This window comes from Pelophylax lessonae, assembly GCF_965119305.1.
Source record: "Pelophylax lessonae genome assembly, chromosome: 1".
Classification (NCBI taxonomy): Eukaryota; Metazoa; Chordata; class Amphibia; order Anura; family Ranidae; genus Pelophylax; species Pelophylax lessonae.
The window spans coordinates 217,027,627-217,044,510 of NC_138768.1; the positions used below are offsets into that span (position 1 = coordinate 217,027,627).

Genomic DNA, 16,884 nt, shown 5'->3' on the forward strand with positions numbered 1-16,884 from the left:
ATTTTGCAAACAACTCATGAGAGGTGGAGGCCAGTATTGTATCCTTTCAGATTGTGAGGCCTTCTGGATTTACACTGTTGGTGACTCTCCTTTTTATTGATTTTGACCACAACTCTTCCCAGTATGGTAGTCAATATTGGACACATATCCTTAATACCTCTCTTCCCCTTTCCTCCTTTTTTCCCCTCCCCATTACTTTTTTTCCCCCATCTCTCCCCCATCCCTCTTTTCAATTACCATCTTTCCCCCTTTTTATCTAACCATTTTTCTTTTATTCCCATTCCTCTATACTCTTCTTCAGTTCTTCTCTTCTTTTCCCCTTCCTACCAACCCCCCATACCCTTCATTTTTCCCCATGTTTTATATTTATTTTGATTCATTATTCCTTTTTTCCTCTACCTCACTAGTGTTCTTCATCTTGCCTTCATCTTAATCTTGCTTTTTACCCTTCTCACTCTTGCAACCCACTCTCTTTCCCTTCTCCATATCTCCCAACTTTATTAATGTCCTGGGTTCTCTCTTTTTGTTCAGTTTTGCTGTTCTGTTCCTACTGTTTTTTTGTCTGCCTACACATTACACGTTACTTGGTGTGGTCTATCAATTTCTCTCTTTTTTGACCATTCCCCGACAGGCTCTTCCTATTTAACTTGCAGAAGTCTCACTTGTTGTTTTGACAAATGGTGCGCAGGTGCCTTGCCATCATGGGTTTCCATGGCGTCAGTGGTTCGGCCGCCCTGTGTCATGATCCAGAACTCTAAAGTAGGATAATTATTTGGCCATGCATCATCTGCTCAATGTACTGGGCCCAGGACCTTTCTATTGACATTACATTCACATATGGGATGTATTATATGACAGGGTCATTATTTGACTGTTTTGGCTAGTTTTATGATGTCATATCATGTAAGAGGTCAGGGGTGGCCTCCAATACTGAGGGATTCCACTTTAAATGTTCTTTGCACTGTATCATGCTCTTATAACATGCCTGACAAATGAGTCCTGTGTAGCCCCGAAACATTGCACTTTACCCCAGTAATGTAATTACTGAATAAATGCTTGGACATTATTTCAATGATTCTTGGTGTGCTGGTAACAAATAAGTTTGTTTATCGTATCGGTTTCCAGGTGGCACTTGCTGCTTGCAACATTGGGACAAGGTGCCCTGCAAGTGGGGTAGGCTCTGCAAGGTACCCTCTCTCCCACCTGTTGAAAGCCATGTGGCTTGGTATGGTAAAGGTTGCTGTGTGACCTACCTTTTAACCAACCAGTCTGCTTGCAAAAATGTTTTATTGTATTGGAATTAAAGGACCTTTTTTAGGTGTTGTTTTGGTTACTTTTAATTATTTCTCAGAATGAGTAATAAAGGACTACATCATACTCTTCTATAACACCATGTGCAGCTTTAAGGCAGACTTAAAGGCTTCCTGAGGTGGTCTCAGGGGTGTGTTTTCCACTATTCTGACACAGTCTACACAGTTGATCTCCTAGATGCTTAAAAAAACCTCTGCATTATCTTAGCTAATCCTTGAGAGCTGGAGCAGAGCAGTTGGATTTCTGAATAGCTATAGGCCCTGACATAATGTATGAGCTACTCCTGTGTCTGTAGCGGTTAGCCTGAAGTTTCACTTTAAATACACAATTTCCCATTTACTGAACAAGAGCTGTTAATGCTTTAGCCTCTACTATGTGACAGTAGGCTATCTAAGTTTCTCTTATTTGAATTTCCCAAATTTTATGAGATCATACAAATATCAGTAATTATAACTGAATGTTTTATTATTTATTCCAGTAATGAAGGAAATCCATTACTTCAAATTGAAGTGGAACCAACATCTGAGGTAAGATAATCAAGCTATTTAATTAGGTGGAGAACAACAAAATGTTCCATTATTTTCCTGATTGCTGACAATTCGTAGCAAAACGTACTGTTTAGTAAATATGGGAACATCATTACTTACAGTATTGCATCTGCTTAATTAGAAGTCATTTAGGTATTATTATCAAAATGGAGTAGCTATTATACGTATCCCTGTCAAATGAAAATAAACTTGTTGTAGATGACAGTATTGACCTTTTGCACATGACTATAATTTTATAAATTAGTAAATATGAGCTCCTATACCATAGTGATTATGGTATAGAAGCTCATATACCATAATACTAATTATTAAAGGTCTGCTCCTATACCAATACTAAATATTAAAGGTCTGTTGATCAATGTTTTCACCCATGAATCATATAAATTTCACCTAAGACTTAACAGATGCTCCACTTAAGGTTCAATTCGAAAAATTGGTTAATACTGGGTGAAAGTTGTGTTAATATGAAGTGAAAACAATGATAAACAGGTCCCCAGTTTTCCATTTAGTTCTGTTCTCACTGTATACAGTAGGTGTTTTAATAAGTACATATTTTGGGTATAAATCTGTTTGAAGCAATGCTTTCACAATACCCTTGTTCTGAGTTCTCAAAATGCACAAAAGACAATGTAGGAAATTCATAAACAGTGTCTATGACACTCTTTATAATTCCATTGTTGCTCTGCATGGCATATGTCGGTGTGGTGATATATTCATGCACCTGTTGTAAACCGGTATGTGAATTAGTGGCAAGCACTGCATGTGGAAACACTTTGTCCCCATTCTAGCTGAGCTCCTTCCTCACTGTGGCAACTGTCACACAGACACCACACTGCCAAGGAGATTTGTGGGTGGGTAGGTGGAGCATGATGGGGAAGCTGAGACACTAATTATCCATTAGGTCTGCTCCCCCTGTGATTGACAGCAGACAGTGGACAGATCCATAGCCAATAGACAGCCTGATATTGGCTATAAAATACACCCACTGCCTGCTGTCAATCACAAGGAAAGAGTGGGCCTAATGGCTAACTATTGTCCAACTTCCCCACAAGGATCTGCCCACTGGTATTATCAGTGGTTGCAAGGAGGCTTTAGGCTGTGAAGCCAGTAATCCCCCTAGCAGCCAGTAACAGGGGAGGAGGGGGTAGTGGCGGCAAATATGCCACTACACAGCGTACAGAGATAGGCATTCTGCCTGTCTCTGTACACCAGCTTATAGTCTTAATTACCCCCAATTTCTTTATCTACAAAATGAAGGTGGTTAATTTGGTGCAGTAGTAGTATAACTTTGTAAAAGTGTCAGTATTAAGAGCTACTTGAATCTGTTGATTATGTTGATAAAGCTACTGAAACAGACAGCAGGGATTTTTTAATCTGGCACAGGCCATTGTGAAGGGCCTTACTGACAGAAAAGTGTTGTTAGGCCTCTATTGAATTCCCCTAGTTTATCTAGTAATCATTCACTGTATCTTTTCTTGTGGTGGACAGGCTATAAGAAGGGACAAAGGGAAACAATGGTCAGTATATTTCTGCCAATAGTTATCTAAAATGATGTTTATCTTGTAAACAGTTTAGTAATGAAAATGAATTAAGTTGGTATTGGCATTTAAGAAATCAAGCCCTAAAACATTTTTAATACCAATTTCACCTTTCAATTCAATAACTGATAGAGTACCCAAAACTGTATCAGCGTTTGAATTGTAAGGTGTAGTAAAGTTTTCATTTCTGTCCTACCTGATAACTTCTAAAGAGTACTATATTTAAATAATATTTGGTAATCTCTCTCTCAACCAAAGTGAAGATATTGCAATAAATTACCAACCCTTATCTAAGTGTATCATTCTATCTTTGACCATCTCAGAATGAAGAAAGCAATGAGAAAGCAGACGAGTCTGAAGATGACTTTGAGGAGATGAACCACTTGCTGCTATCAGCCAGGAACTTCCCCCGTAAAGCCAGTCAAACCAGCATATTCTTACAAGAATGGGACATCCCATTTGAACAGCTGGAAATTGGAGAGATGATTGGCAAAGGACGCTTTGGGTTAGTGTACCATGGACGCTGGCATGGAGAGGTAGCAATTAGACTTATTGACATTGAACGGGATAATGAGGACCAGCTAAAAGCATTTAAGCGGGAAGTGATGGCTTACCGACAGACACGGCATGAGAATGTGGTACTCTTCATGGGAGCCTGCATGAGCCCTCCACACCTAGCAATTATCACCAGGTAATCCTTCTCATTTTGTATTTCACAAAAAGTCCATCCATAGGCTTTTTTTTTTACTTTTGTTTTTTTCCATTTCCCCTTCCCTGCTCCTTTTGATGCCTTCAATTCTATTATTTTTTTTAACTTATCTTGTCCAGGGACACTGGAAATCTTTTTTTTAAATCCCCAGTGACATCATCAAGGGGGCAACAGCACTCATCATCAAAGTCAGGAGGAGGGATGAAGGCAGGTTCCCTGAGTCACTTCTTCTGGTGTGCTCCCAGGAGATGTAGGCAGTGCTATGCTATCATTCATAACACCTGTGGAGGGAATAGCTTGGCCAGTGCTAACTAGAATTAGAAAAAAAGGTTTCTAGTGGTGACAACACTGAAAATTCTTCTTTGTTACTTGCAGGATAGCAAGGTATTCAAGGTAAGGTATTCAACAGGGTGATATTGCTGCAGTGATTTCAATGTGGGGAAACAGCATTATTATCATGCTGAAGGAAGTTATAGGCACTGAAAGCGTCACCAGATATTTAAAAAAAAAAATAGAAAATTAAAAAACGCCCCTCAAATGTTTGATGCTTCCTTTAATTAATTGAGATGAATATGTGGTAAGGTTTTTCAATTTAAATTAAAATTCTATGTTAACAGAGAAGTACAGCCAAAGCTTGTTTGGCTGTATGTCTCCTGTGGATCTCCTGTGGAGCAGTTTGTTCTGCACTCCTGTAACCAGTTTTCAGCAGACAGTGGCTGACATCATAGAGCCAGTCCAGGCTTAGACAAGATTGCTACAATGAAGTCAGGATCCGCCCACATGCACAGCAGTGTGAAACGCATCTACTGATTGGTTGTGGGCTATGTGCATGTCTTCATGTTACTTTTGAATGGATATCGAATAAAGGAACACTTTTATCTTTGGATGTGCTGCACATTTCTCTTTCTTCAATGTACCCAGTTGGCTGTGAACCAAGCTGGCACCCAGGTTTGCTGTGACAGCTTGGGATCTCGCAGGCTGCCTTTTGAGCGATGTGTACCCAATATACTCTTCCCCTGGACTGGCACTTGGCTCAGCCTCTCAGCAAGGCGCTGATAGCCTCAGACATCTACTCATGCCCTCTCCACAGCCCCAGCGCTCCAGTGAGTGTAGAGGGGAGCAGAGACAAGAGCAGTGACTGACAGTCATCAGCTCTCTGCTCAGGGAGCCCTGAGAACTGAGCGATCTTAGAGTCCGTGGAGGACAGATGCAGCATTGGACCGATGCTGCACCCACCTAGGTAAGCATAATTCTGAAAATGTTTTTTTTGCCATACTTCTCTTTTACATTTTAACAAGGAGAATACTATATGAATAAAACATATTACAGAAACGTTTTCAGAGGAATAAAACCAGAGGGTTTTAAAATGTGTTTTGTTATATTGTTACATTGATAAACAGACCTTTGAATTGTTACATATATATACATATGTACAAAGGTAGTAATACCGCCATATTCATTCGAGCTAATCAACTATTGAACATCTATTATTATAATTTTTTTTACAGTTCTGTCCCCTATGGGACAAAGTACATGCAATACTTTGTCCTTTGTTCTAAGCACTTTCTAACCCTAGTTATAAACGTCAACCCACCCCCCTTTACTCATGGATGCAGCTTGTCCTGGCTGTGAGCACTTTCCCAATAACGAGATTATTCTCCCACTCTACAAGACTCTGGTCCGGCCACATCTGGAGTATGCTGTCCAGTTCGGGGCACCGGTCCTCAGGAAGGATGTGCTGGAACTGGAGAGAGTTCAGAGAAGGGCAACAAAAATAATTAGGGGAATGGAGGGCATCGGTTACGAGGAAAGACTACAAGCACTGAACTTATTTTCTATGGAGAAGAGACGATTGAGGGGGGATATGATATCAATGTACAAATACTGTACTGGCGACCCTAGCATAAGGAACAAACTTTTCAGAGAAAGGGAATACAATAAGACACGTGGCCTCTCACTAAAAATTGAGGAAAAACGGTTTAACCTTAAAATACGTAAGGGGTTCTTCACTATCAGAGCAGTAAGGATGTGGAATTATCTTCCACAAGCAGTCGTATCAGCAGGGAGCATCGATAGTTTCAAAAAACTATTAGATGGGCAGCTTAAAGACCACAACATACAGGGCTATACAATGTACGGTTAGCAGCAAACACACACACATCATAGGTTGAACTGGATGGACTGGCGTCTTTTTTCGACCTCACAAACTATGTAACTAAGGTAATCAATGGAAAGAGGAATGCAAAGGCTTGCACATACCACCATCTTCTGCATTCTACTCACAGTTTCTTGACTAGGGAAAGTGCTCACAGCAAGGACAAGCTTCAGCTATAAATTAGCTGTCCTCCCTCATAGCATTTGTTAGATCAGCAGGGGCAGGAGTGGAGGGGGCGGTTGGACCTCATAACTACTACTATGTAACTAGGATTAGGGGGGAGTTAGAAACATGGGACAATATATTACATATACCTTGTCTCATAGGGAACAGAACTGTAAAATAAAATTCTTAAAATAGATTACTGAAAGAGATGAGAATCCCCATGCAATGAAGGCTGATTTAATAAAGGATTTGAGAATGTTCACAAAATAAAATGTGTTATTCACGTCAATTATCCAGTCATTTTCAGATGAGATTAGTAAACAGTGATTTTCGTTTCACATAATTGGATAATTAAAGTTAATCTTAAAATGTATGCACATTCTAAAAATCAGCCTCAGTAAATTGTGTAAACATTTGCCTCAATTATCCAAATTTCTGTTCACTTATTTCACCTGTACATAATTGGATAATTATAAATACTGTATTTACACATTTTATTGTGTGAAGATTCCCAACTTATTTGGTAAATCAGAATTTTTAAAAATGTAGAAGTCCAGTTCAGTTCCCACAAATAACAGAGTATCATTCTTTAGTTATGTGCTATAAGTAATTAGATCAGATATAATATTACTGTGTATTTTTAATAAATTAGCTATCCACACTAGACCATTATACCTCTTGTTTGGAAAAGCAAAAATTTGCAGCGCTGTTAGATTATGTTATAAAGTGCAACGGTGCTAATGCATATACATATATGCTAACCAAAAAATAAAGTGCATAAACTATGTGCAAAATCACATAATTACATTGCTTTAATGTGCAACTTAGAAAGTATCTAAATACTATAATACATAAAGTGCAAAATTGCACAAGAACCACAAAATTACTGCAGCACTAAACAATAAAGTACAAAATTAGATATGGACCACAAAATCATAAAAACATATATATAAAAAATATATAAAAGTGCATAAGTGATAAGGTGGCTGATGCTGTTAATGTGAAATGCTCATCATAGCATAAAGTCCACAAATTCCACACATAGATGTGCAAAGGTGCTGATAAGTCTTCTATTGTGAATTCAGGTGCTTGACCACCACCAACAGAACAACTGTATTGAAGGCTTACCAGCTGTAGTGGACCCAATAAAGTATACACCTTTTGGGTCATTCGGGCTTCTAAGAAATAGATGGGATTTATACTAGTAATACATCCAAAGATCAATGGCTCAATCCTTCAACGTCATCCACTAATATGGCATATTATAGCCACTAGCAGTAAGAGCAGCAAGAAATCCTCTTCTGGACGCTCAAAAAATAAAATGCTCACATAGTGTGTATCTTTTTAAAACATTTAATAGTAAAAAAGAAGAAACACGCTTACACAGATTTGATGGTATGGAGCTTGTACAAGTAGATAAAAGACGGCATTAGCAGTAGATCCGACGCGTTTCGTCTATACCTCTTGTTTCAAAATGTATCAGTTTGTTCCAGGTTACATTCTAACAATGCATTTTTTGGTTTGTTTCCAGTATTTCAAGAATTTATCTTGGTGATGGGTAGATTTAAAACCAGCATTTGTATTATTATGATAATAATACCAATAATGTTCCAAAATATAAATAGATTAGAAAAATAGTCATGGTATAGAGGAGCAGCTCGAATATAAAATATTCAACTTTTGGTCACATTTGTAAATCTATGTAGCAATGTTATACAGTAATTATCGTGTTCTTACGTGTTTTCTTTTTTGCCAATTTAGTGATAGTATGGAAACGTTTTAAGGTAGAATATAACATCAGTTTCCTGCATCCTGCTCTTACAATAATCAAACCACAAACACACAAAGCTAGTGCAAATCCACTTTCATTTCCCCATCCTTATTATAACATTAAAGTATTTGTAAGCCTCAGACATGAAAAGCGGACAAAGTACATCCCTTCATAGTGTTTACTAGCCTGAATACAAAGCACTAAGTGTGGTTTTTCTCTGATCTCTACTCTCTCTGTTCTTTGCATTAGTCACTGATAGAACTCTGAGCCAACACCTCAGTGTCTCAGATGATGCCCCCCCCCCCTTCAGGACACATCAGATGACTCAGCTCTATGTTTTTTTCTATGAGCCTGTTAGAGGAGGTTTTGTCCCTTCTCTTCAATCAGTGATCATATTTCAAGGAGCTCTGTGCTCTAGCTCTGCAGTGTGTGTGACATCAGACCCCCACCACCTGCTCTCTGCTGCTGAAAGATGATGTGCAAAATGTTTTTTTTTTTTTTTTGGAAGACTGTAGATAAACAGGTACAACTTATGTAGGATGATTTTTTTCATCTCTGTGTAAATCCTGAGGCACGTCAATGGGTATATGCAAGAGTTTTTAACCACTATAATGCAGTTTTAAATTAGATACTTATAACCACAGATGCCAGAGATTTTATTGGTTTCAAAAAGTACATAGTGTAGCATTAAATAAGCTGGAGTGCACATAATCGCATATCTATAAAATTGTATTAAAAATAAAAGGATTAAAATTTCATATATAAAACCTGAATACTTTATTTTGAAGTTAGCTAATATCATGGCAACATAGTTAAAATTCAGTGCTGAACTTTGGTCAGATATAAAAGCAATTTAGTAATGCATAATTGAATGTATTTTATTAAACGCAAGCAGTGTAAGTACTTTTATATGGCTTGGTATTAGCCTCATGCAGTTCTTGTGCAGTAAAGCTCAGACTGGGAGAGGGAGAAACAGCACAAGGAGCCAGCTAGCTGTACCGCAGTGCTTATGTGCTAACAAGGGACATGCTGATACGAAAGGAGAACAGAGATGCGCTAATCAGCCTGATGCTTCACCTTCAGTCACAGGCTAGGGGAGGGAGCTATTAGTGTTAGATAACTGCAACAGAAAAAAAATCAGATTTTCTGCCTTACCAGCCAGATCTGTGATTTAGGCCAGAGTTGTATTAGACTGCCCATACATTATACAAATTTTCTTGTACAACTTTCCTTTAGATTTACCAAAACCATATATTATGAGGTCAAACCTAAACATTTTCAGTTTGTATGCAATCAGGCAGGTCCTTGTACTGTGGCCGTAATAATCTTAATAGTAAGACTACCTACAGCGCTTGCTGGATGTGCCTCTAGTGGTAAATGTACTATGTGAAATATTGCCCAGAAGTAATCAAACTCTTGAGCATAACAAAGTATTTAAGTGCAATAAATACCTGACTGAACCAATATATAGCAGTACAATATAAATATAGGGGATGGGTAATTGGCGCTGCCTATATGGTGGGTATCAATAAATAGTATAATGCAAGTGGTGTAAAATGTGCACTACAAATGTGTATATAAATTAATAAATACAATATAGACTAAAAATAGATAAATAAACAATCCCCATGTAATAAAAACACTCTAAGTGAATAGCCAATAATAAAGTGCAAAGTGCATGTGAAATACAAAAACTGCAAGTGAATACATAAATTAACTGAATAAATGCACTGAATATAAATAGCAGTTCAGATTGCGAATTCATAAATTAATGCTCAAATAAAATTATATATAACTGTGGTGAGAGCTATTAACCTCCCTGGCGGTATGATTCTTTTGGATTTTAGGTGCTGAAAGCGGTACCATTATTTTAGGTGCTGAAAGCATGTAATTCTTGTGAATGAGCAGCCCAAACCAACTGTATACATTTATTATACATATTATATATATATATATATATATGTATGTATACATATATTATGTATACATATATTATATATATATTATATATATATATATATATATATATATATATATACGTATATATATATATAATGTATACAGTTGGTTTGGGCTGCTCATTCACAAGAATTACGTGTATATATATATATACGTGTATATATATATATATATATATATATATATATATATATATATATATATATATATATATATATATATATATATATATATATACATATATATATATATATATATATATATATATATATATATATATACACATATATATATATATATATATATATATATATATATATATATATATAATATGTGTGTGTGTGTGTGTATATATATATATATATGTATATATATATGTATATATATATATACTGTATATATATGTATATATATATACATATATTTACATAAAAAGTACAGTAAAACTGCAGGAAAGGGCACTGGGGGGTAATGTAATGTGATTTTATTTTATTTTGAACGGTATCAGTGTGTTTGGTGCATTTTACATTCGAATTTGCCGCCGGTTCCACCCCCCGGCGGACGTCACGTCGCCGGAGACGGAAGCCGGGGCTCGCAGACGATCGGGAGAGAGCTCCGCCGCCGCATACCGCTCGCAGTCTTCGCTGGATCCCGGAGAAAAGGTAAGTAAAACCTCCTCCAGCATCCAGCGATCTTCTTAGCGCTACCCCGAGTGTGACTCGGGGTTACCGCTTTTGGCACTAAAATCTTACCCCGAGTCACACTCGGGAATACCGCTAGGAAGGTTAAGTGCGCGTGGTCCATAAAAAAATATATAATAAAAATAAATATATAAATCAAGTCCAAATACAGTGACTGTAGTGACCAGACAGTTCAAATAATATAAGTCCTTTGTGCAAGTGTGCTTAACCAGTAAGCTCAAGGTGCAGGTGGTCAATTTTGACTTCCAATATCCTTTGTGACAACGATCTTTCCACCGTAGTGTGGGTAAATTGAATGACTTACCAGATACAGTGGGTCCTATATGCCTTATAGCATTAGGACCACTTATGCTTTATTGGCACCCTGGGCCAGGATGGGTTCCCCCTTGGCTCTCCGGTTGGGTGGTGGGATGGTACAGGATTCCTCCTCTCCTCCTCTCCTGTCACCTTACGCAGGGTATGGGCCAAAGTATATAGGAAAAAGGAAATGCTCCAGATATGGTAGTATTGTAGAAAAAGTATTTATTCCCAATCCATGGGTAAAAGTAGCATAAAAGCATTTAAAAGCAAATGCCAAGCAGTCAAACATATAGGCTGCACGTCCTCTCTGCAGAGTGGCAAGTGGAGGTTCCGGTTTGCGCTTCACCTAGACGTGCCCTAACGTGAAGCCGTTACGCTGTGCGTTCCATCTAAGGCGTTTCGTCACTTCCTGTGACGTCTTCAGAGATCGTTGCACTACATAGTTGAAGGTAAATATAAAGGAAATTGAATAAGGAAATTGTATTATGTATGACCAGCTTAAATCTCCAGCCTAGGTAAACAGAAATACAAATCCTTTGGCAGGTGAAAACAGCTCCCATATATGTATTTAATTTATGTATTTAGCTGTTTGGCTGGAGTTTAGCTATATAACAAAAAAACAAAACAAAAAAAATGCTTTCCTAAGTGGCAGCTACATTAGATTATTAAACCAATAACATTGGCTGATAAATTGAATAATTTTTGAAGGACAGTGTAGATAAAGTACATTTTTATGGTGAGTTTTACTTCCATAGTAAGTAAGCATACTTTACTATACAATTAGTAATAGTACAAATCCCGTCAAAACATACCCGCAATGCTTGTGCTCTCCTTATCTTCAAAGGTCATACACTATGCCATTAAATTGTATCTAAAACCTTGGCATAAAAATATGCCCTAAAGTTACATATTTTTTTAACTTTTAATTTTGTTTGTGATTCAGTGTAAGTAAATGCTTTAATAGATATTCTTTCTCACCTAATAGGCTATTTTTTTGGAGTTTAAGGATTCTCACCCCTCTATGAGTGTTGTAAAAAATAACTGCTAATGGATTTCCTGATACGCGGCATAAAAACACTGCAAACATTATTTCAGATTGCGCATGTCATTTGATAGTCTCCACGCTGCCCACCATGGTGTAACTAGATCCTTCGATAAATTATGTACCGTGTAAAGCCCCGTACACACAATCCGAATATTACACAGTCAGAATATCATACAAAAAATACTGCTTTCGGCTCGATCGTAATAAGCGATAAGCTGATCGTTAGTACATAGCTTTTGTCCAAACTTTTCCGAAGGGACAAACATGGCCATTTTTCTCATATAATACCAGATAGTTCCATTTTCATTTAATCAGTACAGTTTTCAAACCAAAAATACAATACAAATACATTACATCTGAATTTTTATTCTGTTTTACGAGAATTTTCATTCTTTAGTCACCTATTTGTTTTCGATATGGAGCCTTAGCGTGCAAACTAAAAAGGATGATCATTTGTCTGATAATCTCATTGTGTGTACTAGGCTTAAAGGAAATACTGCAACCATGAACTTATAACAGAATTGTTCAGCAGACTCTGCTAAACAATTCTATAACTCTGCTCAGCGGATTAAAGTCCGCTAATCAGAGTTATTAACCTAAAATGTGACTGCCCCCCCTCTCCCCATGCTGCCACTTCCCTGTCCCCAGCCTCTCCACCTCCTGTCCGCTCTCTTACACCTATAACTACTCCCCCCACTCTCCTTTCCTATCCCCTTGATCCCACTTCTTCACCCCCAGCACTGAATCCCCCCCCCCACAAACCCGATCCCTGCAGCTACCTCTCAAAACCGGCATCCCTCCTCTGCCACTTCCGCCATCTTCTGGTGCTGCAGGGGCTTAGCGGGGATCTCAGCATGTCTCTGCATCTCAGCATGTCCCCCCTGCCAGGCCGATCCCCCTCTGTACCCCTTTCCCTTCCGCTGCCTGTAGCTGCTGACCAGCGCTCCGGGGAGCTGTCAGACTGAGCGGGGGGGGGGGGCATGGTGTGGGTAAAGCTGGGGCTTGGCAAACAGTAGTACACTGGACTGAGGGGCAGCCATTGGTACTGATGGCTCCTATGTCTACTGACAGCTGATCATAGTAAATGGTGAGTGTTTACTATGTGTCAGGCTGTTAGTTTTTCAATGGAAAATGAGTCTCTATACAGACTCATTATTCATTCATGTAAAGTGCTGCAGAGAACGGGACTTTCTTATTCTGTCTAAAAAAAAAGAGATATGGGGGTCTGTTTAGATCTGATATCTCACCAAAGACCCCTGCCCCTAAAAAAAAAAAAAAATATATATACATATAGATATACAGATATATATACAGTATCTCACGAAAGTGAATACACCCCTCACATTTTTGTAAATATTTTATTATATCTTTTCATGTGACAACACTGAAGAAATTACACTTTGCTACAATGTAAAGTAGTGAGTATACAGCTTGTATAACAGTGTACATTTGCTGTCCTCCCAAAATAACCCAACACACAGCCAATGATGTCTAAACCGCTGGCAAAAAAAGTTAGTACACACCTAAGTGAAAATTTTCAAATTGGGCCCAAAGTGTCAATATTTTGTGTGGCCACCATTATTTTCCAGCACTGCCTTAACCCTCTTGGGCATGGAGTTCACCAGAGATTCACAGATTGTCACTGGAGTCCTCTTCCACTCCTCCATGACGACATCACAGGGCTGGTGGATGTTAGAGACCTTGCGCTCCTCCACCTTCTGTTTGAGGATGCCCCACATATACTCAACAGAGTTTAGGTCTGGAGACATGCTTGGCCAGTCCATCACCTTTACCCTCAGCTTCTTTAGCAAGACAGTGGTCGTCTTGCAGGTGTGTTTGGTGTCGTTATCATGTTAGAATATTGCCCTGCTGCCCAGTCTCCGAAGGGAGGAAATCATGCTCTGCTTCAGTATGTCACAGTACATGTTGGCATTCATGGTTCCCTCAATGAACTGTAGCTCCCCAGTTCTGGCAGCACTTATGCAGCCCCAAACCATGACACTCCCACCACCATGCTTGACTGTAGGCAGGACACACTTGTCTTTGTACTCCTCACCTGGTTGCCGCCACGCATGCTTGACACCATCTGAACCAAATAAGTTTATCTTGGCCTCATCAGACCACAGGACATGGTTCCACTAATCCATGTCCTTAGTCTGCTTGTCTTCAGCAAACTGTTTGTGGGCTTTCTTGTGCATCATCTTTGAAAGAGCTTCCTTTTGGGATGACAGCCATGCAGGCTAATTTGATGCAGTGTGCGGCGTATGGTCTGATCACTGACAGGCTGACCCCCCCACCCCTTCAACCTTTGCAGCAATGCTGGCAGCACTCATACATCCATTTCCCAAAGACAACCTCTGGATATGATGCTGAGGACGTGCACTCAACTTCTTTGGTCGACCATGGGGAGGCCTGTTCTGAGTGGAATCTACTTTTAAACCTGTACGGTCTTGGCCACCGTGCTGCAGCTGAGTTTCAGGGTCCCGGCAATCTTCCTATAGCCTAGACCATCTTAATGTAGAGCAACAATTCTTTTTTTCAGATCCAGTATGAGAGAGTGAGAGTGATAATACCAAATTAAACACACCTGCTCCCCATTCACACCTGAGACCTTGTAACACTAAGGAGTCACATGACACAGAGGAGGAAAAATGGCTAATTGGGCACAATTTAGACATTTTCACTTAGGGGTGTGCTCACTTTTGTTGCCAGCGGTTTAGACATTAATGGCTGCGTGTTGTTATTTTGAGGGGACAGCAAATTTACACTGTTATACAAGCTGTACACTCACTACTTTAAATTGTAGCAGAGTGTCATTTCTTCAGTGTTGTCACATGAAAAGATATAATAAAATATTTCCAAAAGTGTGTGTGTGAGATACTGTATACTGTATATAATTGTAAAAATAAAATTAAAGGTAAAAAAAAAAAAACGAAGTAAAAAAACAAAAAAAAACAGTAAGTGTACTCTGTCAAGAAGAATCCGCCTGCTCAGCAGGGGATCTCTCTGCTGATCCTTGCTGAGCAGGTAAATGACAGGTCCACGTCCGCTCCACTGATGCAAAATGGACACGGATGCAGCCCACTGTTCTCTATGGGGTGGTCGTCTGTCCATTTCTATCCGATCTGCTAGACAAAGGGGGAATGGGATACTCATTTGTCTGTTTTTAGTGGATCGAATCAGATGCAGACGGGTGTAAACGGACACATGTCTATTTACATCAGCCTCTCCATAGAAAACAATGGGTGGTCCAATTGGACCTTCTTTAAAAACAGACAGGCAGACCCGATTGGTCTGCTTGTGTGAAAGGGGCCTAAGGCCTTGTTCACACCAGGCATAAACAGCGTACTTTTACAGGGAGTCACAGGTGTTCCGTACATCTCTGTGCAGGCAGTCCCATTGATGACATTTGGAATGTAGCAACTACACGAACAGAGCCTTTGCTCCCAATTTTACATCCATATAGGTCTGCGTGCATGCCCCTGAGCTCACACTGTCTGCGTTCAGGGTCGTGCACCTACACCCACATGGATGTCAGATTGGGAACAGTAGCTATGCCTGTGCAGCTGTTGCATCCCAATTGACATAAATAGGGACTGCCGTAACACCTGTGCATCCCTGCGTGGGTAAACATGGCCCTCCATAGGCATACACTTTAGTATGCCACATGTGAACGTTGCTTTAGTAGTAATTTAGCAGGAATTTTGCAAGTTATGTTGTGTTTATGTGCACTTCTAATGATTATAGTGTATTTTTAGTGAAATTAACGATATGATGAACATTTGTGCAATAATTGCAGCACCCAAAAAATGAGTAGCACTTTTTTTATTCTACAGGTCATGTGCTTTTAGAAAATGTCTAGTTTGAGGGCCGGTTCACACTGGTGCGATGCCAGTTATCGCATGTGATTCGCACCGCAATACTGTGCAGATCACATGTGATGTCTGTGTAATGCAAATTCAGCCATACAAACTGTATGGCTGAATTTGCATCGCAATCAAACAAAACTTTTGCAGGACTCTTTTTTTTGTCAGCACCAGAACTGGATCGCATGGGTGTTCACACTATGCGGTTTGATTCCTGTTCGAATTCACACTGTGCTGCGATCAGCAGACGGCAGTGTGAACTGCTGGCAATTCAGGTGCGATGCAGGAACCCGCACTGGATTCGCAGGGTTTTTTGTATCGCACAAGTGCGAACCAAGCCTAAGGGGACTTTTCAAATTCTGGAAAAAAAGTAAGTGAAAAATGGTAACCTTTGGATTTTTAGAGTAAATTGTTTTTATTTATAGTTTGGCCTACATTCAGTTTTCACCATTTCACAAAAAGGTGCAATGTAAAATGTACAAATATCTGTTCAAATATTTGTTGTTTATTAACTGGAAACAGTTTTAACTTTTATATTTAGTAGGAATTTTGTACATTTAATGATTTTAGTGTATTTTTAGCAAAAATATTGGTTTGATAAACATTTGCTCAAATATTACGGTGCCTTAATAATCAGTAGTGCCTTATTTTTATTCTACTACCCATGTGCTTTCAGAAAATATATGGTTTGGAGGGTCTTTTATAAAATCTGAATGCTGAAAGTGAAAAAGGAAAACCTCCAGATTTTTTGAGAAATTGTTGCTTATGTCCGATTTATACTATACAGGTTTAGCTTTTATATTTAGAAGGAACTTA

General features: G+C 38.9%; 1 protein-coding gene across 2 annotated transcripts in view; it reads left to right on the top strand.

Moving 5' to 3' along the window:
* Positions 1 to 16,884, top strand: part of KSR2 (kinase suppressor of ras 2) — a gene marked incomplete at its 3' end in the record, with an annotated part of 683,082 nt that overhangs the window by 495,169 nt on the left and 171,029 nt on the right. For both annotated transcript variants that reach the window (XM_082252187.1, XM_082252188.1), the window contains exons 13-14: positions 1,790 to 1,838; positions 3,721 to 4,088. In XM_082252187.1, coding sequence (XP_082108313.1) covers positions 1,790 to 1,838; positions 3,721 to 4,088 — 417 coding nt within the window. The remainder of the gene's footprint in view (positions 1 to 1,789; positions 1,839 to 3,720; positions 4,089 to 16,884) is intronic.